This window comes from Aspergillus ochraceoroseus (genome assembly GCF_002846915.1).
Source record: "Aspergillus ochraceoroseus IBT 24754 chromosome Unknown P175scaffold_2, whole genome shotgun sequence".
Classification (NCBI taxonomy): domain Eukaryota; kingdom Fungi; phylum Ascomycota; class Eurotiomycetes; order Eurotiales; family Aspergillaceae; genus Aspergillus; species Aspergillus ochraceoroseus.
The window spans coordinates 3,150,923-3,172,643 of record NW_024468477.1 but is presented as its reverse complement, the minus strand read 5'-3'; the positions used below and the strand labels follow the sequence as shown (position 1 = coordinate 3,172,643).

Below are 21,721 nucleotides of genomic sequence, written 5' to 3'. Positions count from 1 at the left end.
AGTGAGCGCATGACGATCGAGTGCGAACTTGGGGTCAGTTTCTTTCCAAGATACCCCCGAAAGGCTGTTAAGAATAGCCTTTCTACCCCTGTTGATTTTACTGGGTATTACTTGGCGTACAATTTCATGTTTGGTAGTCTTCACATATAACGTTGGTTAGGATATGGTTCCCGAGTGGTGTAAACAATGAAGTGATGATGCAATTGACTGGCGGCAACAAACCCTCGCGGTTTTCGTATCAACAGAAACCCAACATCGATAGCTGAAAATAGAGGATGATGCCGGCATCGTTCAAAGACATGACTTCCCCGTTTCAGTACCGCGATGACTTGGATCTCAGCTCCAACGTCCAGCAGCTCTCATGCAGGCCACAGATCCAGCCATTCGCCGGCCGCGTAGGTGGCAACCAGGGTTTAGTTCTGGACCGTCAGGATCCAAGCAATGCAGATATCTTGAAGAAGACGCCCGATGCGGCGCCCTTGATGGCATTTCATGATGCTTGGAATCCATCTGGGTTTGTGGATTGGAACCTGTGGCGATTCGGGCTAGTTGAATGCGTAGGTGAGGAACCTCCCGTGCAAAAGGCTTCAAGTCAATTCCATCCCTAAAAAAAAACATAACAGGTACCATGATGCTGTCTTTCATCACAGCCTGGGTCTCGACGACTTCTACAAATACCCCAACGAGCTCGGTATCAGACCCGGCGGGGATCTTCGGTACCCCAGCCTTTCTTGGTCCGCTGTTTGGTGGCATAATGAACTGGCTGTTTTTGACATTATTCATCTTCACGTTTTCCTCTATTAGCGGCAGCCATTTAAACCCGACGATCACGCTTGCGACCTTCTTCGCCCGGTTGATATCCCTACCGCGCATGGTCATCTATTTGGCTAGTCAAATATTGGGTGGGACGCTTGCGGGTTGGATTCTAGAGGCCGCGTGGGGATCACGGAACTTCCGCGTAGGCGGTTGCTATATCGATACGCAGCTGGTACCTGTTCGGCAAGCGTTTGTGTTGGAGTTTATATGTTGTCTGATTCTAATCTTCCTCTCCTTTGGTGTGGGGTTAGATCCGCGACAGGTGCAGGTGTACGGAGCGGCGCTCTCCCCCTGGTTAGTAGGGTTAGTTCTGGGTGTTGTCAGCTGGGGATCTGCCTATACGCGGGTCGGATATGATGGCGCCTGTATGTCTTTCTCATCCATCCTTTGGTTCAGTCCTGCGGAAATATGAGGTGGCAAGCTGATGATATAGCATTGAACCCGGCGAGATGCTTTGGAGTCTATGTGGGATCCTATTTTCCAGGGTATCATTGGATTCACTGGGTAAGGTTTCCCCTTCCTATATATTGAGTTGATCTGATAGATTTTCTCGCCAGGTTGGACCGTTGGCTGCATCTATTGGACATGGGATGGTGTATTTCCTGGTACCCCCATGGAAGGCATGATGATAATCAGTTCTCTTCTACCGTTGGTAGTCGCTCGCGAATCAAGTCCAACGCCTCTTCCGACGGGAATCATGCACTGCGTCCCACAGCATGATACACACAGGCGAGAGAGAACCGCTCAGCCCAGCGCTCCCAGTTTTCAGTCTTCTTATCTGCCATATCTTGCTTCACGTAGACTGGCGGATCGGAGTCTCCATTGGCAATGTCGGAGAGTAGAATCCCCCAGCAAGCAGCAGCTCCCTGGTTCTCATCGCGAAACACCAATACTTCGTTGCAGTCATCAACATCAAAGCTCACAGGACCTCCATAGTCTGTCCTGGTTTCTCATGAACTCGTCCCGTCCCCCCAAAATGGAATATGCCTCACACAGTGCCGCGGGCAAAACGAGCTGAAGACACTCGCGTCACGGAGATCTAGTCGCTCCACATCTTGTTCTGATATCGGAGCTGACCAGTGAAGGACAAAGTCACGGATAAACCCCTAGGCCTCCTCACGAGTTTCTATCAAATCCATCGTCTCTCTCAGTCATCCAGCACGCTTTTGCGCTCTGGTATTTCCCTTCATCTTCATCTTCACCGCGGGGAATTGGATGACTAAGCCGCCCATCGGCCTCAACTTTTGAATCCCCAACTTTCCCGCGGCTCGAATTCCGTTTCTTTGTCGCCCCTCAAAGCTTCGATTTTGTCGTTTCTCGATCCCAGAGACTGGTGTCTCGGGGCTAGCCTGTTCGTCTGACGAGTGGGCGACTGAATTCATGTCGGGCCGCAATGCCCCTCGCTCAAAGAACGATATTGTGAGCCCCAAGTCCTGATAGTTCTCCGCGGGAATCTCCAGCCCGGTTTTGGCTAATGATTTGTTTTTTTTTTTCTGTGTCATTTTCTAGCCTGCCGCACATGCAGACGTCGTAAAGTTAGATGTGGAGAGGAGCGTCCCGTCTGCAGACGCTGCTTTTCCTTGCATCTCAGCTGCGAATGGGGTGTACCTGTGAAACGAGGGAAGGCCGATGCTGCTGCTCGCTATCTTCAACCACCTGGGTCGCGATGGCCAGCAACGGAAGCACCATGGGCTGCGGCAGGCCCTTCGGGTAGTGATGGAGCTCCAATAATCCAGGCGCATTGTTTTGGCCGCATCCTAGCTCTCCCCCCCAATGCTACTCTCAATCTGTCCAAGACCTCTCCGATTCCCGTGGAAGCGTTCTCCCCGACAGACTGGAGTTCTGTACCAGTCGCCTCACTCGATTCCTTTGCCGCTCTACGCATCGGTTTCGAGTACAGGAGTTGCGTGCTCCAACTCACTGGTCCTCACTGAACATGATCAGAAGTACTTCCAATTCTTCCCGTCCTCTTCCGTCGTGTTTTACTATATGAAAGCTTGGACCCCGAGCTTTTCCAGATCAAAGATGTGAATAATGTGCTACTATGTATCGCTGCTCTCCAATTTGGGGCCGCTGTTTTTGGGGCCAACAGTATCCAGTCCAGGAAGCGTCTGATTACATAGAGAACTACCGTGCACTAGAACTGTTACGCATAGACATGACCCTCCGATACAAAACGTGGCGGGCCCTGATAGATGATCTAGTCCAAACCAGACATCAAGCAGCAGCCCTCCTGGCAGAGATTATGGGATGTTCGCGAGGTATGTCCAGTGCTGTTGTGCGTAACTAGGACAAGTGGGACGCCAGCTAACTACCGTAGCGATTTTCTGACTTATTCTCTTAACTGCTAAATTCGCCGGTCCAGCCTCCACCCGCCGTACACTCAACACTATCAATATGGCTGTCAGCACATTTTATGCACAAGCTCTCTTCCATCATCGCCTTTTATATCCTCCTTGTCCGCCATCGACCCTCCATCGCCTAGCGGTAACAAACATTGTCGAGATCGCACGCAAGCAACACATGTCAGATCCGCGCCTACTCCGTCGGCTGCATTGGCCACTCCTAATGGCGGTGATCGAAATTGAAAATGCTGTACAACGTGAGTAGTTGCGCGAGCGTCTTCTCGAGTTGCGCGAGTTCCACTCCGAGTATCGTTGGGCCAATGATATTGCGGATGAGGTCCTAGCACGGCAAGTTGCAAGCCAGGGGCAATATGCGGATGTGGCAGAATCATTACGCCGACGTGTATGCATATGATACATAGCCATTATTTGCTTTCCACCGCAGTATCTGTTCTATAGTGCAGTCAGTTTACGGAGTATACCGTCACGATTTTCGGGGCGACCAAACCACAGCTAAGCGCTGGTCGACAACTTGCAGGCTTACAGCTCCCCAAAGTACCACTAATTAATAGGATCACCCTGTCTGATAGGCTTTCTCTTTCTCATTGGTCGAGATGTGCCAATGCATTCCAATCCTCGCATCAATATATGCGATAAGCCTGGGCTCTCCATACAGTTCCTCTGCTGATGAGTATTAATACTCCCTGCAACCCCTTCCCAAGGGGTGCTGTGATCCCCAGGTACAACGAACGGTAAAATTATAACGATTCAAAACAAGCCGCAGCTGGCAAAATGTCCATTCAAGACGCCTGGGAGGCGTGCGACAAAATCGACACCCTCTTCATCCTTGTTTGCTCCGTCTTCTGTTGGCTTATCATACCGGCAGTCGGGCTGGCATACTCCGGGTATTCAACTCGGTTCAACAGCCTCGCCTCATTCTATCCTGGCCTCCTAGCTGTAGCTGTCTGTTCGGTGCAGTGGTGGATGGTTGGCTACTCCCTGGCGTATAGCGATGGCAATCCTTTCATCGGCGATCTTTCCAAAGCGTTCCACATCGGTGTGCTCTCCGAGCCCGTTGGGACCATCCCCGAGATTTTGTTCTCAGAGTTCCAGCTTATATTCTGTGCAACCGTCTGTGCTATCGCTATTGGTGGCGCCTGTGAGCGCGGTCGGCTTCTTCCATTAATTCCCTTCATATTTGTACAGCTCCTCCCCCTCCGTTCTTCTGTTTGGCTGCTAATAATACCTTGCGCCAGCTCTGGAGTACCTTCATTTATGCGCCTCTCGCCCACATGGTGTGGTCGGGAAACGGCTTCCTCGCGCAACTCGGGGCCCTCGACTTCGCTGGCGGCACGCCCGTCCACATCTGCAGCGGCGCCACAGCGACTGCCATGAGCATTTACCTTTCATACCCTCTCTTCCGATCGCGTCGCTCCACCAAACGCACCCCTCAACACCTTCGCCTTCACAAACCCCATAACTCTATTTGCCAGCTGCTGGCCTTGATGATCATCTGGAATGCCTGGCTTGCCTTTGACGCCGGAACCACTCTCTCCTTAAACTTCAAGAGTATCATGGCCGCCTGTGTGACGAATCTCTGCGCTGCGTCCGGTGCCCTTACTTGGGCGGGTATCACATACTGGGAAACTGGCAAATTCAGCCTAGACAGCACGTTCTTAGGCGCCATCGCTGGGCTGGTCCTGATTACACCCAGCGCGGGCTTTATCGATCTCAATACCTCAATTGCGTTGGGTGTTGTTGGTGCTCTCGCCGGACGCCAGGCATTGCGGATCAAGTTCACCAAGGCGGCGGCGCTGTGGCGTTGGGTGGATAACGGTGATACCTTCGCAACGCACTGCCTGGGCGGCCTGCTGGGCACATTGGCAACGGGTCTTTTTGCGCAGAAGGCAGTTGCCGCCTACGATGGCGTGACAGAAATTCCAGGGGGCTGCTTCTTCGATGGCAATTGGCGACAACTAGGAGTTCAGCTGGTTGAGGCTTTGGTTGGATTTACGTGGAGTTTTGTAGGCAGTTACGTCCTCTATGCGCTAGTGGATTGTGTTCCTGGACTTGAAGTTCTCGCAACCGACGAGTGAGTATTGCAATTAAGTTGGCCCCTTTACACTAAGTACATAACGCTGACCAATATCCAGGGATATCATCGCCGGGATGGATGCATCGCAGATGGACGAATCTTTGCACCAGGCACAATGGGCCGGCGAAGAGGACTACCACCCATTCCATGCGGAAATCCAAATATAATTAAAGCTATGCAATTTTGCTTTTTTTTTTTTCTCTTGTACAGTATATCACGTCGAGAAAAGATAGCAGTACATAGCCATCAAGCAATCAATTCATCATAAAATGTTCATCAGTTGAAGACCACGGTCTTGTGTCCATTCAACAACACCCTCCGCTCAGTGACATACTTGACGGCAGTTGCCAACACATTGCTCTCCACGTTGCTTCCAGCATGGGTTAATTCCTTAGGGCTCAGCGCGTGGTTCACACGAACAACACTCTGCTCGATAATCGGACCCTCATCCAAATCGCTTGTGACAAAGTGCGCAGTGGCTCCGATAATCTTCACACCACGATCATATGCCTGGTGATAGGGTCGGGCGCCCTTGAACGAAGGCAAGAAACTGTGGTGGATGTTGATGATGCGTCCGGACATCGCCTCACACAGCGTGGGTGACAGGACCTGCATGTATCGTGCCAAAACCACCAGCTCGATGTCATACTCCTTGACGAGTTCTATGATGCGCGCCTCCTGCTGAGGCTTGGTCTCCGCATTCACGGGCAGGTGCATGAAGGGCACCTTATACGTCGCGGCGAGCGGCGCAAAGTCCGGATGGTTGGACACAATCAGGGGAATGTCGACGGAGAGCTGGCCGGTCGACTGACGGAAAAGGAGGTCGTTCAGACAGTGCCCAATCTTGGACACCATGATCAGCACGCGGGGCTTGTGGTCCGCTGGGACGAGCTGGAATTCCATCGAGTGGGCGGCGGCGGTAGGCTCAAAGGCCTTGCGGAGGGTCTGGATATCGGGCGCACCATCGCTGCCGGCATCGGTGGCAGCGGCGCCGAAATGCATGCGCATGAAGAAACGCTGCGAGGTTGAGTCACCGAATTGCGAAGAGTCGATGATATTCAGGTTGTGCTGCACCAGGAAGGCTGTGACGGCGTTAACAATGCCTGGTCGGTCCGGGCACGACAGGGTAAGAATGAAGCTCATGTTGAAGAAGACTTGGCTTGATGTTGAATGCTTAATATGATGCAATTGCAAGAAGCAGAGGGAGAAAATGTGATGAGGGGTAGGGAAAGAACGACGGCTTGAGTCAGGCGAATTCTTACCGAACTCGGGCCCATCATCATACCACGTGACATCTGCAAGCAGGCGCTGAGTCATAGATTAGATTGATAAGGGCTGCTATTGAAGATTCCTAATATAGACTGGAATAGGGCCTAGGGCTGCGGCTTAGGGCTGCGGCTTAGGGCTCTGGGGCATCATAGGTCATCATGTGTCCTTTCCTGTTTAGGCAGCTGCTCTCCAGGTTGAAAATACCTTCATCTTTACACCTTCTTTCACGGGCTTCTCCCAGGGTCCAGATCAAGGCATCACCCACTGCCCTAACTAATCTACTATCGAAGCTCTGCTGCAAAGGCCAACCCACGCCGCGCAGTGCCACCGCCTCCCCCGCCTCTGGATTGAACAAGTTCCCCCCGCGACCGAACAAGGGCTCTCTCATTTGCAGACTAGCTCGCGTATTGTTACCCCCCTCCTTTCTCCAACTTCTAGGACTCAGTCCGTGACTCCGTATACTCCAGGTGACTTCTCCTACACTAGCACTTAATCTAATCGTACATTAGTCAATCTCCCCAGGTTTACGCCTCGGCATGCCCTGCTTCACACAAGAGTCACCCATGCATATTGCCTGAAGGGTTTCTTTTATCCGGACTACCTATTTCGTCAAGGCAGGAGTCCCTTCAATCCCGCTTGGTGATACGAATTCGTTTGTCGATCTTGTCCGAATGGCTTCACTTTCGTTTTCTCTGCGGTCTACGGACCGGGGTGCCGTATTGGCATCCCCGAGTGTCAAGGTCGGAGGCATACAGCGCGCGTATAAAAGCCACTTCTTGTGCCTTTCCAGGCAGGTCTCTTTCAACCCATCACCAGCGATCTTTCTCTGCTGTCTCTTCCTCTTTTCTCCCCAGACTTCAGGAAAAGCTTTTAGCAATGGCTTCTTCTTCTTCTTTCCAGATCTACAAGTCCCTTCTCTTTTTCGCCTCCTTGCTGTCTGCTGTGCAGGCACAAAATGTTGGCACCCAGCAAGCTGAGATTCACCCCAGTTTGACCTGGCAGACTTGCAGTGGTGGTGGCAGCTGTAGCGCCAACCAAGGTGGAGTCACCGTCGATGCGAACTGGCGTTGGGTGCACACTGTGGGTGGGTACACCAATTGCTACTCTGGCAATAAGTGGGATACCTCTATTTGCTCGACCGATGAGGAATGCGCTGCAAAGTGCGCTGTTGATGGAGCTAGCTACTCCTCCACCTATGGAGTCACCACCTCCGGCAACTCCCTGCGTTTGAACTTTGTCACCCAGTCAGCCCAGAAGAACATCGGCTCGCGTCTGTACCTCATGTCCGATGAGAATACCTACGCTATGTTCAAGCTGCTCAACCGTGAGTTCACCTTCGACGTGGATGTTTCCAACCTTCCCTGCGGTCTCAACGGTGCCGTCTACTTCGTCGCCATGGATGCCGACGGTGGTTTGGCCCGTTACCCAACCAACAAGGCAGGCGCGAAGTATGGTACTGGATACTGCGACTCGCAGTGCCCCCGCGATCTCAAGTTTATCAACGGCTTGGCCAACGTCGAGGGCTGGGTACCTTCCTCCAATGACCCGAATGCGGGTGTCGGAAACCACGGCTCCTGCTGCGCGGAGATGGATATCTGGGAAGCTAACAGCGTCTCCACGGCATTCACTCCTCACCCTTGCAACACTCCTGGTCAAGTGATGTGCACTGGTGACGCCTGTGGTGGTACTTACAGCTCTGACCGCTATGGTGGCACCTGTGATCCCGATGGCTGTGACTTCAACTCCTACCGTCAAGGCAATAAGACCTTTTACGGACCCGGCATGACCGTTGATACCAACAGCCCCTTCACCATCGTGACCCAGTTCATCACTAATGACGGTACTGACACCGGTACCTTGTCCGAAATCAAGCGCTTCTATGTTCAGGATGGAACCGTGATCCCCAACTCCGAGTCCACCTGGACTGGTGTTAGCGGCAACTCCATTACCACTGATTACTGCGAGACTCAGAAGGAGCTATTTGGCGACCAGGATGCGTTTTCCGTTCATGGTGGCCTGGCTGGTATGGGTGCAGCTATGGATGAGGGCATGGTTCTTGTCTTGTCTCTGTGGGATGACCATGCTGCCAACATGCTTTGGCTCGACTCTACTTACCCTACCGGTGCTCCTGCCACCCAACCTGGTGCCGCCCGTGGTACCTGCTCCACTAGCTCTGGTGTACCCGCTGATGTCGAGGCCAGCTCGCCCAATGCACATGTTGTCTATTCCAATATCAAGTTCGGACCCCTTGGCTCTACCTTCAACTCCGGCAGCTCTAGTGGTGGCTCCTCCTCTTCTACCAGCACTACCAGTGCGACCAGTGCGACCAAAACTACCACCACCACTATGATCACTACCACTACCACTTCCACTACCACTACCACTACCACTTCCTCTGCCAGCTCAACTTCTACCGGCTTGGCTCAACACTGGGCACAATGTGGCGGCAGCAGCTGGACTGGTCCAACTCAGTGTGTTAGCCCTTACACTTGCTCCAAGCAGAACGACTGGTACTCCCAGTGCTTATAAGCGATGGAAAATTGGTTGGATGTACACGAGGGTCCTTTTTCTTTTGTAATTGATTTTGTCGACTTTTAGGAGGCGGTTGCGATATTGTCTGTATTACTGAGAGTAGCCGCCTTCTTTCGTCATCCAAGACCTTGCTTTTCGTCCAGTAAAATGAAGCGCTTATTTTTATTTTCTAATTTGTTCATTCAGAGCCGTAATGTAATGGCCTCGGTAAATTGCATCAGCCTAGGGTGCAATCCTTCTCATCTCAAGTAACCGCCCACCACGATTCATACCCGACCAACTATCCAATAGTTCGCCAAAAAGCTTCGCCACCAGCCCATCCATTTTATATTGGTTAATTCCCAGGGGGGACTCGCGGATTGGCCGGATTCAGGAATAACAACCGGGCCACCAGGCAAAACGGACGAACTCACTCACACTAGTGCTGATAATGGATATTCAGCCGTCTATGAAGGACAGTTGTAATCTCCCGAATCCCCGCATCTCACGAACGCCATCATATAGATCCGACACCCTATAGTTCACTAAGCCCGCCACTAAATCTAGCGTTTCCTACACGTATCCGTCCCTAGCCTGTCCTCCAATCGGACGCAGCGCCGATACGGGGAATCTGAGGCATCAAGCCATTTGTCTGCCCCTGTTAAACCAAAGGGTCCGCGCCAGGACCGTCACCAAATTGGGCCCCCGTGGAGTCCGTACTGTTTCCGGACGCGATGGAGATTAAAAGTAATCTATTCGGGGCTTTAGGAGTGGGGATAGAGAACCCCTTTTATACCCGTCAGGGTTGGAATAGAGTCAACAGCCCTCGCCTATATAAGCGTCTGCCAACTATCGGATCTTCAGCGTCGTCGAGAGAGAACCAAAAAACATCTCCCAAAAACATTCATTTAAACACTCCTTTTTTTGTTTTTTTTTTTTTTCATTCACACCAGATCTGGTATCGGTAGCAATGAAGTCCATTCTTTTTTCACTTACTTGGGCTCTAGCCCTGGCCCGGCCAACTAAGCGCTCTTCCTCCTCACTCCTTTGTATGTTTTGTTGCCTCCTCTCCCATGGCATGGCAGTTCAGTCGCAAGTGTACTAACGGAATCCTAGGGCTTGGAAGCAACGAGTCTGGCGCTGAGTTCGGCCCTGGCACTTTACCTGGTGTCGCGGGTACAAACTACGAGTGGCCTGACCTGTCCACCATCACTACACTGCAGAAGGCTGGCATGAACATTTTCCGAGTGCCTTTCCTCATGGAGCGTTTGATCCCAACCAGTCTCACTGGTACTGTGGACTCTACCTACATGGGCGAGCTGAAGAAGGTACCTAGTCCACGCCAGATATAGTTCCCGAGGGAGGGGATTGCTGACCAGGTTGAACAGATCGTTGAAGGGGTCACAGCCCTGGGGGCCCATGTCGTTCTTGATCCCCATAACTATGGTCGATAGTATGTTTTTTTTTTTTTTTCTTCTGGCAGGTTGCTCAAACACTAATGGAACCAGCTACGGCAACATTATCGAGTCGACTACCGACTTCGCTGCGTTCTGGACCACTGTCGCGAAGGAATTCGCCTCGAATTCTCTCGTTATTTTCGATACCAGTATGTTCTCTCCCCAAGTCTCAACCTCGGGAAAATAGCAGAGAAGAAACTAACCGATATTGAAAAAAAAAAAAGACAACGAATATCACGACATGGACCAGACCCTTGTCCTCGACCTCAACCAGGCCGCCATCAATGCTATCCGCGCTGCCGGTGCCACCAGCCAATACATCTTCGCCGAAGGAAACTCCTACTCTGGTGCTTGGACCTGGTCCACTGTGAACGACAACCTCAAGGCCCTCACGGACTCCGAAGACAAGCTCATCTACGAGATGCACCAGTACCTCGACAGCGACGCCTCTGGCACCAGCTCTACCTGCGTCAGCGCCACAATTGGTAGCGAGCGTCTCAAGGCCGCCACTACCTGGCTCCGCAGCAACGGCAAGAAGGGTGTCCTGGGTGAATTTGCTGGTGGCGTGAACTCTGTCTGCGAGGATGCCGTCAAGGACCTGCTCTCTTATCTCTCCGAGAACACTGATGTGTGGACTGGGGCTTCGTGGTGGGCTGCTGGACCCTGGTGGGGTTCTTACATGTACAGCATCGAGCCTACTTCCGGACCTGCTTATGAGAGTTATATGAGCATCTTGAGCCCTTACTTTGTTACGGGATCTACTACTACTGCTGCTACCACTACCACTAGCACTACTGCTGCTGCTGCCACCACTACTGCTGCTACTACCAAAGCTGCCACCACTACTGCTGCTGCTACCACTACCAAAGCTGCTTCTACTACCACTGCTGCTGCTGCTACTACTACTACTACCAAGTCTGTTGCTGCTACTACTGTTGCTGACGTTGCTGCTACTACTTCTACTAGCACCAGCGCCGCCGATGCCACCGCTACAGCCACTGCGACTTTGACCAGCACAGTGACAACCACTACCACTACCACCACTACCACCACTACCACAGTGACTTCCACCACTACTGCCAGCTCTGCGGCCTCCACCGCATCTGGCACCGTGGAACGCTGGGGACAATGCGGCGGTCACAGCTGGACTGGATCAACCACATGCGCGAGCCCTTATAAGTGCGTTGTGCAGAACCCCTGGTACTCTCAGTGCCTGTAAACACCCTTCGTTACCTTCTTGAAATCTCTCGACCCAGACAAGAAACGCGGACCTTGACCTTCTTTTCTGCACCTTTTTTTTCTTATCTCTCTATTTCTTTCTTTCGATTCTTCCAATCGTTTTGTTGTTATTTTTTTATCCCTTAGTTGTTTTTAGTCGCTTCTTTTCATCCGTGCATTTAGCTGGCCAGGTTAGTGTATGGAAAATTCATTCTTTATCTAGATAGAATAAACGATTCCTATACTATTTCTATACTATTTCTATACTATTTCTATACTATTCCTATACTATTCCTATACTATTCCTATACTATTCCTATACTATTCCTATACTATTCCTATATATACTATTCCTATACTATTACCTAGTTGTGTTTCTTTCGTTATCCAACTACAGAACCCCTACCCCATAAAAATCGCTAGTTATATATATATATAACAAAAGAAATATATATATATATTCATTATATCCAGAGCAAAAGAACGAAGAATCGAAAAACTAATTTCATCACACAGGGTTTATTATTTATTTATTTCTCTCTCTCTCTTGTAAATTCATTCAAAACCGGTCCTTCACCCCCGTCGGCGGCAGATTCGTCGAGGTCTGCGTCAACTCAAACGTCCGATGAATCCCCCCCGTCATCTGCGCCGCAAAGGGACTGGAAACTGGCGCCTTTTGCTGGTCGGCCGTCAGGCGCTCCTCGCTGCTGTTCAGGCTGCCCGAGACCGTCCACCGGTCCCCGGAGTCGTGGTGGGTGTGCACGGTCGTCACGGTGACGGCGAGTTTGTCCGGGCGGAGTCGTCCGTGTCCGTGTCCGTGGACGCCATCGTGGTCGATTGATCCCAGGGGCAGGGGACGGTCTCGGCTGGTGTCTGGGTGACGACGGGACCCCGATGGACCCTGGAAACGAGAGGTATCGTAGTAGGGGTCGTGGGCGGAGCCGAGCCACTTTCGGACCAGGGGGCGGAGGGTCGCGAGACTGCCTGCTGTGATTCCGAGGCCGGTTTCAATGTTGGACCAGAGGGCGATTTCGACGGTGGCGTCTGTTATTTGTGTTAGTATATGTATGTATATATATAATATAATGTGGGTGTGTACGTACAGAGGAAATCGGGGTCCTTGAATGTTCGCACGTAGGGGATTCGAATAATAACGGCTGAAGAAGCACTTTCCGAGTTAGAAAAGAAGAAGAAGAAGAAGAAGAAGAAGAGAATAGAACAGAACCTACATGCAGGCCATGCTGAGAATGCCTATCACGGCCAGCTTGGTCTTGGTGCGCATGTGCAGCTTGTGGACGATGAAGATGGGTAGAATTCCCACGGTGAAATCGCACAGAGCTGCAAAGGCGCTGTATATATATGTCATAACAACAATAATGTCCATGCTGATACAGGATCCTTTGATATTGGCATCAAAGGCCGTGCGAGTCCAAAAGTATGCCAGCGGTCTACACTGGAGCAACAAGACGAACATGAATGCCAGACCAGCAAGAACGGTGAGAAGCATGACGGTGTACAGGATCCAGATATGGGCTCGCTTGACGGTGATACGAAGCAAGAAGATACAGACGGAGACTTTACAGCCGAAAGACGCGAAGCAGTAGGCGATCTCACAGAGCCACCAGTACTATCTGCGTTTTAGTTTCTTCTTCGTCTCCAGTCAAGATAATTTGCATACCCTCATCGCGGTCACCCGTTCATGTGCTGTCAACACTGCGAATTTACGACCAGTTCCATGTATGGCCCCGCCAATCATGCAACCAGAGAACATCGCATAGAAAATCTGCGACCCAATTGATATCCTGGGTTAGATCCGGATTGACACAATTATATAGAGAGGGGGGTCGGTACCATGGCGATGACCATCACCGCGTCATCCCACCCAAAGGCCTTCACCACCCATCCGCGCACATAGCAGCGCAAGATCACAGCCACCGATGCCACGGACATGAAAACGGCCGCAACCGTCTTGACCTCTAGGGAACGGTCATCTTTGGTCATTTTGGCGACTCATCACGAGGGGTTTTCTCCCGCGAGCCAGGGCAGCGGGAACCCCATTCAGAATATATATATATATATATATATATATCTAAGAATCGATCGTCTCTTGAAAACCCTGGACGATCCCAAATTCTTTTGCCATGCTTCATACGGGGGGCGAAAAGCCCCGTCAACCGATTTCGTTCTTTACTGGAAGTGGAAAGTCTGGGTGTCAACTACTAACCAGAGGACCGCAGCTACCAGCCTACAATTCCCCTTCAGATAGCCCTGCGATTGGTGTGAATCTGGTTTTCGACGGAGGAGATCCACTCGCCAGTCAATTACATCAAAACGAGGTAACCCAAGGTAGAGAGAGGGTCGGGAGGGTCGAAATTTCGTAGCGTACCAAGTATCCAGGTCAAGTATCCAAGTCTAGGTCATACGATTCCACAGGCGATTATTGTTGTCCATATGCAACGCTGGACATTAAAGTATGTCTGTCTGTCTGTCTGCCGATGCATCCGCGCAGAGGTAAAGAACAGATCCCGTGTGCTCAAACTTCCCGTGGCGTTTTACCAGTTGATCTTTATCAGAAGACGGGAGAAAGAGCAGTCCGTGTCCTCGATTGGATTCGACGGAGTATCCGCTAAACGATCTTAGGCAATTGAACGGTAGTCGTTATCCATATAATAACATTATTATACCGATTGATATGGATTAAAATCAATCCACGTGTAAAAAAAAAAAAGGGGGATTAAACTGCGGTAGAAATCCCATTGGTTGGGGATAGTAGGGTAAGGGGATCCGGAGCCCTATCTCGGGTTGAAATTGAATATACAATTCTACCTTCTAGGTTCCAATGGCCCGGATGTTATGATGAATTTTTGATTCAACCCGGGTTTCTATCTTCAATACCAAAGATGACCTCGTTTTTCGGTAAGAAAGAATCTCATCCGGGTTTATAATCTGATTGTATTGCCGATTCAATGTACGATCTACAGGACGATGAATCCTTTACCAACCGTTGTTTCAGAACGATGGCGATTCCCAATGACTGCTAGAATGCTCTCCACGCAGGTTCCCATTCCCCTACGGAGTACTCTAGAATCTAGATGGATTTTCACAGATTCCCTGTCTGTGCTTTCCCTGGACAAACCTCTCCTCTCCTACGTTGTTCTCGACCAAGAAGCTTGGATACTCTCGGTTCAAAGGAACGGCTGCTAAAGCCCCTGAGAGTTGTCGCGGAGTCTCTCTTTAGGGTGATATCCGTATCTTCTCTTTTCGGTATATGTACCAGACTCCCGACTATCCGAGGTCAGACTACATATTCTATAGTGAGTACCTACCAGCCACTCAGAATCCCTCGGCTCCTAATATTTCGCATCTAGGCCCTGCCAATCCTGGGACTAGGTTTATCCCTTCTTCCGTTGATGATCAATCCTACTCCATGTTCGTGTGTACCTTTGTACTCCGTAGATTCGGAACCATGCAAAAATGGCGACCTGCATACCGGTACCAACCGGCTCTCGGGACAGACAGGTAAATGCATGTCCATACCTTGGGAAGAAATGAAGAAATGAAGAAGAAATGCTCGAGGATAAAACAAACAAATCAGTTGCGTAACCAAAGTCTGCAACCTGGCATTCATGTTACCCTGCAGGGCATCTCGACAACCCATCCAAGAATACTATACTCCGAGGTATCTACTACTTGACTTGACCCTTTGCAACCAGGCGATGAAGCCCTTTCTGTGTCGTCTTCGTGCCAGATCGTCCGGCCATGGAGAACCTCAACGGGAATACAGAAAGCGCCCCCTCTCCAAAGCAGGGGAATGAGACGTCATTGTCGGCAACAGTCAAGCTATCACCAAAGATAGCAGGGTGGTGCGTTGCCCTGACGTCTGCGATTCTGCTCTACGGGTACGATCTTGTCATTGTGGGAAATGTCTCCTCCATGCCTGAGTTCCAGTAAGTTAGGTGGTTGGTTTGCCTGCATTTTCTTTTTTTCCTCTTTTATCTCACACACCCCCGTTTCCAGACGAGATTTCGGTCGAGAACTACACGGGCAACTGATCATCCCATCACTCTGGCTCGGCCTGTGGAATGTCGCAAATATGATCGGGGGTGTCTGCGGCGCCCTCTCGGGGGGCGTTATCCAAGACGCGCAAGGACGGCGCGGGTCGTTGGCGACGGCAAGTGTTGTCTCCGCGATAGCAGTCGCCATAGCATACGTCGCCAACATCCCCAGCTACCTCGCCGCGCGCCGGGGGGTGTTCTTCGTCGCCAAAGTGGTGCAGTCGTTTGCCGTGAACATGGGCATGTGCACAGCCCAGACATACATGTCCGAGGTGCTCCCCCCCCGGCTGCGCGGCCCCGTTCTCGCCTTCTTCCCCATTTTCACGCTTCTAGGCCAGTTAATCGGAAGCGTTGTCGTCTACGCATCCCTGCATAAGCCAGGCCCGCAGGGATACCGACGCTGCTTCGTTTCCCAGTGGCCCTTCTCGGTTCTCCCGCTTGTCGTCGCGATATTCATCCCCGAAAGCCCGACCTATCTCGTTCGGAAAACCCGCCTGCACGCCGCGCGCCAATGCCAGCGCCGACTGTCTCCCCCAACCGCGGACCCTGACGCCGTCGTCGAGCAGATCCGCTTCTCGATCGAGCGGCAGCATCAGGCCGCCGCCTCCCGCGCCACGGCAGCATCGGGATACCTGGATTGTTTCCGGGCCACGAACCGCCGCCGCACGGCCATTGTGCTGTTCTCCAACCTGGTTCCGCAGCTCTTCGGCTTGACCCTCTTAGCAAAGGCGAGCTATTTCCTGCAGGTCGTCGGTCTGGACGCCGACCACAGCCTCTTGTTCCTGCAAGTCAGTCTTGCGCTCGGACTGGTCGCGAACATCTTGAGCATACTCGCCTTGGCCAAGTTCGGACGAAGACCCCTGTACCTCTTCGGTCTGGCCGGCTGCACGGTGCTCTGGACTGCAATGGGGGTCGCAGGGTGCTTCTCGGGCGTTGCCACAACCTGGTCAGTTTGCCCGAGATTCCTTCTTTCTTTCTTTCTTTCTTTCTTGTCCTGAATCGGGAAACAGTAGCGCTAGCTAGCTGCGTTTAGACTGATCTCGATTGATTGATCGTCTCCAGGTACACCGCAGCCACAATGATGCTACTCATCGCCGTCGTGGGCGTCAGTACATGGCCGGCTTCGTACGCCGTCAGTGCCGAGGCCTCGTCCCTCCAGCTCAGAGGCAAGGCGCAGGGCTTGGGCTGGCTTGTGAATAGTCTTTCCAACGGCGTCTTTGGCCTCGTGCTCCCGTATATCTTCAACAACGACCAGGCGGCTCTCCGGGCAAAGACGGGCTTCGTGTACACGGGTCTCTGCGGCATCGCTCTGGTAGGCGCATGGATGCTTATTCCGGAAATGAAGAATAGGACCCCCGCGGAAATCGATCGCATGTTCGAACTCGGACTGCCGACGCGCAAGTTCAAAGCGTGGTCCTCCCTCTCTCTCTCTCCTACACCTGGTGCCTGCTGAGCCTCGTCGTGAGAAAATGGTACTATCGAGTATGCGTTGCGATTTGACTTTTCATTTACTTCCGGGATCATTTATGATACTAGCGATGTTCTCAAGGCAAAAAAAATGACCCCCGTGAAAGACGATGTGTGAACATAGTATAATGAAAAAGGCATGTTCGCTATATACATAGTTATCATAAGCTAGAGGATTTCAATCATTAAACCATTTAGTTGCATGGAAGTGTGTTTTAAGTCTTCTCAGGACTATCGTCGTCCTGTCCACCCGGTCGAAAAAAAAAAAAAAAAATGAGCAATCAATACAGTCTGGGGAGAGCCCGGACATTGGGTTGGGAAGGTCCCTGGGAACACGGCTCTCTTGGTTTTGGCAACTTCCTCGCACGGCTTTTGACCACTTTCACTATGGCTACACAGCACGTCAATCAAAATCAGGAATGATTGTAGGGACTGCAAACAGTACTAGTTACACATGTGTATGTGTGGAACGGGACTGCTAATAAGGCGCCATTATCCTTTGCTCCAAAGTAGCACAGTAGCACACGCGTTTCAAATCGAGTGCTTTATGCCTCCAATGCTCGCTGAAGTGCAGCCTTTTTACCCCTTTTATGGACCCGCTCATCATTCGGGTCAAACCCTCCGTTGCCCCATAGCGCCCACTCTTCCGTTTCTTTCATGTAGTCCTCTGGACGGAAGGAGGTGCCATCGGCCTTTTCCTGTTCTAAAAGTTCAAAGAACCGAGGGTAATCAATGCGGGAGTGCCACTTTCCATCAACATGGAAACGCCGGGAGGCGATGAGGACGCAGCAGCTGTGAGCATGCTCCGCAGCAATTCCATAGTCCAGGCCCCGGCGCTCCAATTCTTTGTTAAGAGAGACGACAAACTGAGCAACCTCTTCGTAAAACGGGACGTTCTGCATCGTCAGCCCAGCGCCTGCACTTGTGCTCGTACCGCAGTATGTCACCCCCTTGATCTCGATAAAGCACGGCAATGCCTTTTCTACGAGATTTGCATAGCCAATAACCTCATCATCAACATTAAATCCTTTCACCAGTGTGAGGCGGAAGACCGTGCGTTGGATGTGTCGCTTTTCCCTCAGGATATCGAGGCACCGCTGGAACCGCTCCCAGAAATCCCGATGGAGAGGACGATCAATCTTTCGAAGACTTTCGCGGTTACTGGCATCGATAGATACGTACAGCTGAGTCACCCTGTGTAATGTTTCAAGTTGATCAGGGTGTTGTGCGTTGCACACCAAAAAGCTAGAAATGTGCTCCGAGTGTAGAAGATCCAAGAACCCATTAATGTGGGGGTAGAAAATCGGTTCACCAACAAGACTCAGGGCACAGTGTCTAATGCGCATGGCTTCCGCGAAGCGCTCTGCACGGACACCTGGAACACCGCGCATCATTTTGATCTTTTTATAGTGGCCCTCCTTGACCCCGTTGAAAATCAACTCAGGCGAATCCACCTTCCAGCGCCAAGTGGTTCCAACTGGATTGGTCCCATGCCTCCAGCAGAAAATGCACTTGTTACTGCAAGAAAGAGAAGGGGTTGCCTCCATACAAAGATGTGAGCGAATTCCATAGAAGGAAAACTTATAGCATGACCCGCGACCACGTAGCGCAGACTTGGTCCACCGGCAAATCTTCACGCCAGAATGCGAGCCAACAATTGTATAACCCTGCTTTGTGAGGGCCGCATAGGTAGGCGATGTTGTTGGGACCATCTCCTTCTCAGTGGGTTGAATAGATTGGACAGCAGGGTTTCCTGAGGTGGTGAAATCAACGGGGATCGGGGATCCCGACCCAGCTTGGCTATTGGATCCCATCTTAATATCTTCCAAGTCAACTACAGCTCGAGGCTTTCTGCGGGGCCGAGCCTTTTGTTTGGCATCATCAGTTTCCTCGTCGTCCAGGTCCTCCTCATCACTCTCCAGCGGGTCACCGCTTCCTGGAACACCCTCTCCCAAGCCACCGTGTTCAACAATATCGCCAAGAATTTCCTGAAGACCACGAGACCACTCTTTGAGTGCGGACTCGGCGTCACTTTTCACGTCACCAAATCCGAGAGGATATGCCCTCTTCTTGTCAGTAAGCTTGGCCATCCATCTATCCAATTCCTTGGCCTGCGAACAGAACCCTTCCTCCTCAGTCGGCCACCCTTCCTTGTCACCAAATCCAAAGACCGTAAAGCCAGCAAGAGTGGACAAGGATCCCGTATCAATTCGGAAATCGTGGTGGGTTTCATCGAGGTGGGCCAGGAAGGTATTGAGGATAGTGTCGATATTGTAGCTGGGAATTAAGAAACAGTAAATATAGCGCGTACCGGGAGAGGTCGAGGGCGGTTTTGGCGCAGTGGTGAAATAGTCATCGAAATCTACATACGCCAAATCATGCATCTGGGGAGGCAGCAGTCCGCGTTCACGATTCTCAGAGTCAGACTGACTCTGCGCAGCGGCACGGAGATCCTCCAAGAAGAGTTGGGCATATCTTTCCGTGTTTCCAGTTAAGGAGGCGTAAAATATAATGGGTTGGAGGAATGTCAAAGCTGGTTCCTGATCCGTTGTATCTGCGCGTCGTCCAGCAACCTTCTGGGGTTTCCTTCCCGAGACTCTCTTCGGTCCTGGTGCGGGCTTTCCAGTAACCGCTGTACGGTCTGGACCTTTCAATTCCTTCTTCTCAGATACGGCAGGCACTTCATGTTTCTCAATAGTCTTTTCTGGTGCGGAACTTCGGGGCGATGGCGGAACCGAGGACGCAGTCGCGGCTTTGAGCCGTCTAGCCTGTGTCTTGCGACGCAGTCGGATAATAACAATGACGGTGGTGAGGGCGACAAGGATAGGAAGGCGAAAAGAATGCCAAAAGGCCAGTACGCCTAAAAAAGGTCTCGTCAGTAGCTGCTCCCAAGCATAAGGGCAGTTTAAGAACCCATACCTTCTTCGGCTGTGGAGGACTCTGCCATCGTAGCTGGAGGAGGGGAAGTTTTATGTGTCGCCCCTCAATGTAATTGCGTCGAGAGAATGGGGTTTGGCGGGCGGTCAGAAGCCTAGGAGATCTCTAACATAGAGGATACAACAAGCCTTGATAAAGCATCGCACGCAGAGCTCTCGAATGTATAGAAGGAAAGAAGATGAGCTGCGATAGACTCTCTTGTCGCGAAAAAGAAATCCAAGTTGATAATGGATGTTGGGGATCTCGAATTTTTTGCCGCCAAAAACGTGATTGGCTCCCACATAGACACCTCAGGCACCGTTATATTGTATGGCTATATCTCATGCGACTGAAGACTTTTGTTTTGTTTTCTGTTATTTTGGCTAAAATCCGCCGTTGTTAAGCAATAATAGACATACTGGATCCGTTTGGCTCTTGGTGGGAGATATTGCTTTGGTATCTTAGACCCAGGTGTGTTCCCAGTTGCATCTCTCTACTATCTTCGGGCTCGTGCGATTCATTATGCACAATATGACATGACATCTTCAAGAACATGTGGAAAATTGGCTAACATCATTGAGACAGATCTCCAACTCGGCCTTATACGAGGCCAAAAGAACAAAAACCGCCCATGGGACAAACAAATCATCATATCATGACTTCAACTTCAGTAATCGAAACGCCTCCAGAATCGACTGTCCCTGGTCACCAAGCATAGTGAACTTTCCAATGCCGCTCGCTTCTCCCTCCCGGATCTCATCTTCAGTAGCCCACCGATACGCCCGATGCTCCTCCGGGTTTAACTTCACCGCATCCTCCCAGCGGGCCGGCGGCAGACCATCAGAGGTATCCGTGAATAAAGCAGCCTCCTCCTTTTTCCGGTCATCTTGTGCATGGACAGGCCCGTCAGATCCCACTTCGTGCACTTCCACAATGAAAGTAAACTTGGCCACAGCGTAGACCCGATCCGGCTTCAACTTCGTCCACCTGTCCAGCGAAACAAACTCCACGAATCTCGACACGCGGAGTCCGCTTTCTTCGAAAACTTCGCGAGCAACCCCTGCTAAGAGTGTCTCGTCGTCTGGCTCACAGGATCCGCCGGGGCCTTCCCAGTGCCCACCGTACGAGTCCTCAAAAGATCTCTGGAGGAGAAGTATGCGCAGAGGCGGATTGCCCTCTTCGGGGTCGCTATTTTGAAGAATTCTCCGTGAGAAGATAAGACCCCCGCCGACGAAGTGAGTGAATTGCGGTCTAGCGGCTCTAAAGCTGGAAAATGGGACATTGTATTCTTCGAGATGGTGGGGGAGCGTGTAGTTGGATTTTGGCGTCATTTTGCTTCAACCCCTTCTTTTAAAAAAGAAAAGAAAAAGAAAAGAAAAGTAAAGTAAAGTAAAGTAAAAAAGACTGGATTAGCTTTAGCCCAAGCTTTTAATATCAGAGTCTGTGTTATGCTGGCGTTTCGAACGATTCTGCCTTGTAGTAGATCAGCCAGACGGGAACGCAAGGTATATGTACCTAATGAGGGCGCAGCACTCACTCACTGCACACCAATCAACGGGTAATTTCAGGATT

The 21,721-nt window shown here is 51.2% G+C and overlaps 12 protein-coding genes across 12 annotated transcripts; 6 read left to right on the top strand and 6 right to left on the bottom strand.

Annotated features, from left to right (window-relative positions):
* Positions 1-299: 299 nt before the first annotated feature.
* P175DRAFT_0507958 (uncharacterized protein) lies at positions 300-1,442 on the top strand (the record flags this gene model as incomplete). The annotated part of the gene is made up of 4 exons (XM_040898302.1): positions 300-561; positions 624-1,181; positions 1,250-1,320; positions 1,374-1,442. 4 exons carry the CDS (start codon positions 300-302, stop codon positions 1,440-1,442), a joined length of 960 nt encoding a protein of 319 aa, XP_040754634.1.
* A 69-nt stretch (positions 1,443-1,511) lies between these two features.
* Positions 1,512-2,558, bottom strand: P175DRAFT_0530347 (uncharacterized protein; the record flags this gene model as incomplete). The annotated part of the gene is made up of 4 exons (XM_040899781.1): positions 1,512-1,753; positions 1,811-1,922; positions 2,019-2,287; positions 2,336-2,558. 4 exons carry the CDS (start codon positions 2,556-2,558, stop codon positions 1,512-1,514), a joined length of 846 nt encoding a protein of 281 aa, XP_040754633.1.
* A 31-nt stretch (positions 2,559-2,589) lies between these two features.
* On the top strand, positions 2,590-3,818 carry P175DRAFT_0530346 (uncharacterized protein; the record flags this gene model as incomplete). Its single annotated transcript, XM_040899780.1, has 6 exons — positions 2,590-2,710; positions 2,761-2,907; positions 2,973-3,077; positions 3,182-3,390; positions 3,427-3,564; positions 3,621-3,818. The coding sequence occupies 6 exons, from the start codon at positions 2,590-2,592 to the stop codon at positions 3,816-3,818; spliced, it is 918 nt and encodes a 305-aa protein (XP_040754632.1).
* On the top strand, positions 3,771-5,478 carry P175DRAFT_0164514 (ammonium transporter). The gene is made up of 3 exons (XM_040892484.1): positions 3,771-4,361; positions 4,418-5,253; positions 5,315-5,478. Exons 1-3 carry the CDS (start codon positions 3,954-3,956, stop codon positions 5,421-5,423), a joined length of 1,353 nt encoding a protein of 450 aa, XP_040754631.1. The 5' UTR covers positions 3,771-3,953; the 3' UTR covers positions 5,424-5,478.
* On the bottom strand, positions 5,191-6,475 carry P175DRAFT_0499783 (formyltetrahydrofolate deformylase). The gene is made up of 2 exons (XM_040896814.1): positions 5,315-6,475; positions 5,191-5,253 (listed from the first exon to the last, which is right to left on the bottom strand). The coding sequence occupies exon 1, from the start codon at positions 6,397-6,399 to the stop codon at positions 5,533-5,535; it is 867 nt and encodes a 288-aa protein (XP_040754630.1). The 5' UTR covers positions 6,400-6,475; the 3' UTR covers positions 5,191-5,253; positions 5,315-5,532.
* Positions 6,476-7,401: 926 nt separating this feature from the next.
* Positions 7,402-9,054, top strand: cbhB (putative 1,4-beta-D-glucan-cellobiohydrolyase; the record flags this gene model as incomplete). Its single annotated transcript, XM_040893479.1, has 1 exon — positions 7,402-9,054. One exon carries the CDS (start codon positions 7,402-7,404, stop codon positions 9,052-9,054), a length of 1,653 nt encoding a protein of 550 aa, XP_040754629.1.
* Positions 9,055-9,757: 703 nt separating this feature from the next.
* egl2 (putative endoglucanase) lies at positions 9,758-12,018 on the top strand. Its single transcript, XM_040899246.1, has 5 exons — positions 9,758-10,085; positions 10,153-10,364; positions 10,425-10,489; positions 10,545-10,642; positions 10,718-12,018. The coding sequence occupies exons 1-5, from the start codon at positions 10,007-10,009 to the stop codon at positions 11,710-11,712; spliced, it is 1,449 nt and encodes a 482-aa protein (XP_040754628.1). The 5' UTR covers positions 9,758-10,006; the 3' UTR covers positions 11,713-12,018.
* A 210-nt stretch (positions 12,019-12,228) lies between these two features.
* P175DRAFT_0475305 (putative integral membrane protein) lies at positions 12,229-13,712 on the bottom strand (the record flags this gene model as incomplete). The annotated part of the gene is made up of 5 exons (XM_040895237.1): positions 12,229-12,755; positions 12,815-12,879; positions 12,941-13,338; positions 13,390-13,494; positions 13,563-13,712. 5 exons carry the CDS (start codon positions 13,710-13,712, stop codon positions 12,271-12,273), a joined length of 1,203 nt encoding a protein of 400 aa, XP_040754627.1. The 3' UTR covers positions 12,229-12,270.
* A 1,283-nt stretch (positions 13,713-14,995) lies between these two features.
* P175DRAFT_0164409 (uncharacterized protein) lies at positions 14,996-15,424 on the bottom strand. Its single transcript, XM_040892483.1, has one exon. It carries the CDS (start codon positions 15,367-15,369, stop codon positions 15,076-15,078), a length of 294 nt encoding a protein of 97 aa, XP_040754626.1. The 5' UTR covers positions 15,370-15,424; the 3' UTR covers positions 14,996-15,075.
* On the top strand, positions 15,260-17,177 carry P175DRAFT_0454762 (uncharacterized protein; the record flags this gene model as incomplete). The annotated part of the gene is made up of 3 exons (XM_040894583.1): positions 15,260-15,658; positions 15,729-16,712; positions 16,829-17,177. Coding segments are annotated over exons 1-3 (1,521 nt in total), but the record flags the coding sequence as incomplete, so codon positions are not given.
* Positions 17,178-17,778: 601 nt separating this feature from the next.
* On the bottom strand, positions 17,779-20,180 carry P175DRAFT_0530338 (flavodoxin and radical SAM domain protein; the record flags this gene model as incomplete). Its single annotated transcript, XM_040899779.1, has 2 exons — positions 17,779-20,093; positions 20,153-20,180. The coding sequence occupies 2 exons, from the start codon at positions 20,178-20,180 to the stop codon at positions 17,779-17,781; spliced, it is 2,343 nt and encodes a 780-aa protein (XP_040754624.1).
* Positions 20,181-20,600: 420 nt separating this feature from the next.
* Positions 20,601-21,606, bottom strand: P175DRAFT_0499777 (NUDIX hydrolase). Its single transcript, XM_040896813.1, has one exon. The coding sequence runs from the start codon at positions 21,478-21,480 to the stop codon at positions 20,803-20,805; it is 678 nt and encodes a 225-aa protein (XP_040754623.1). The 5' UTR covers positions 21,481-21,606; the 3' UTR covers positions 20,601-20,802.
* Positions 21,607-21,721: the final 115 nt, after the last annotated feature.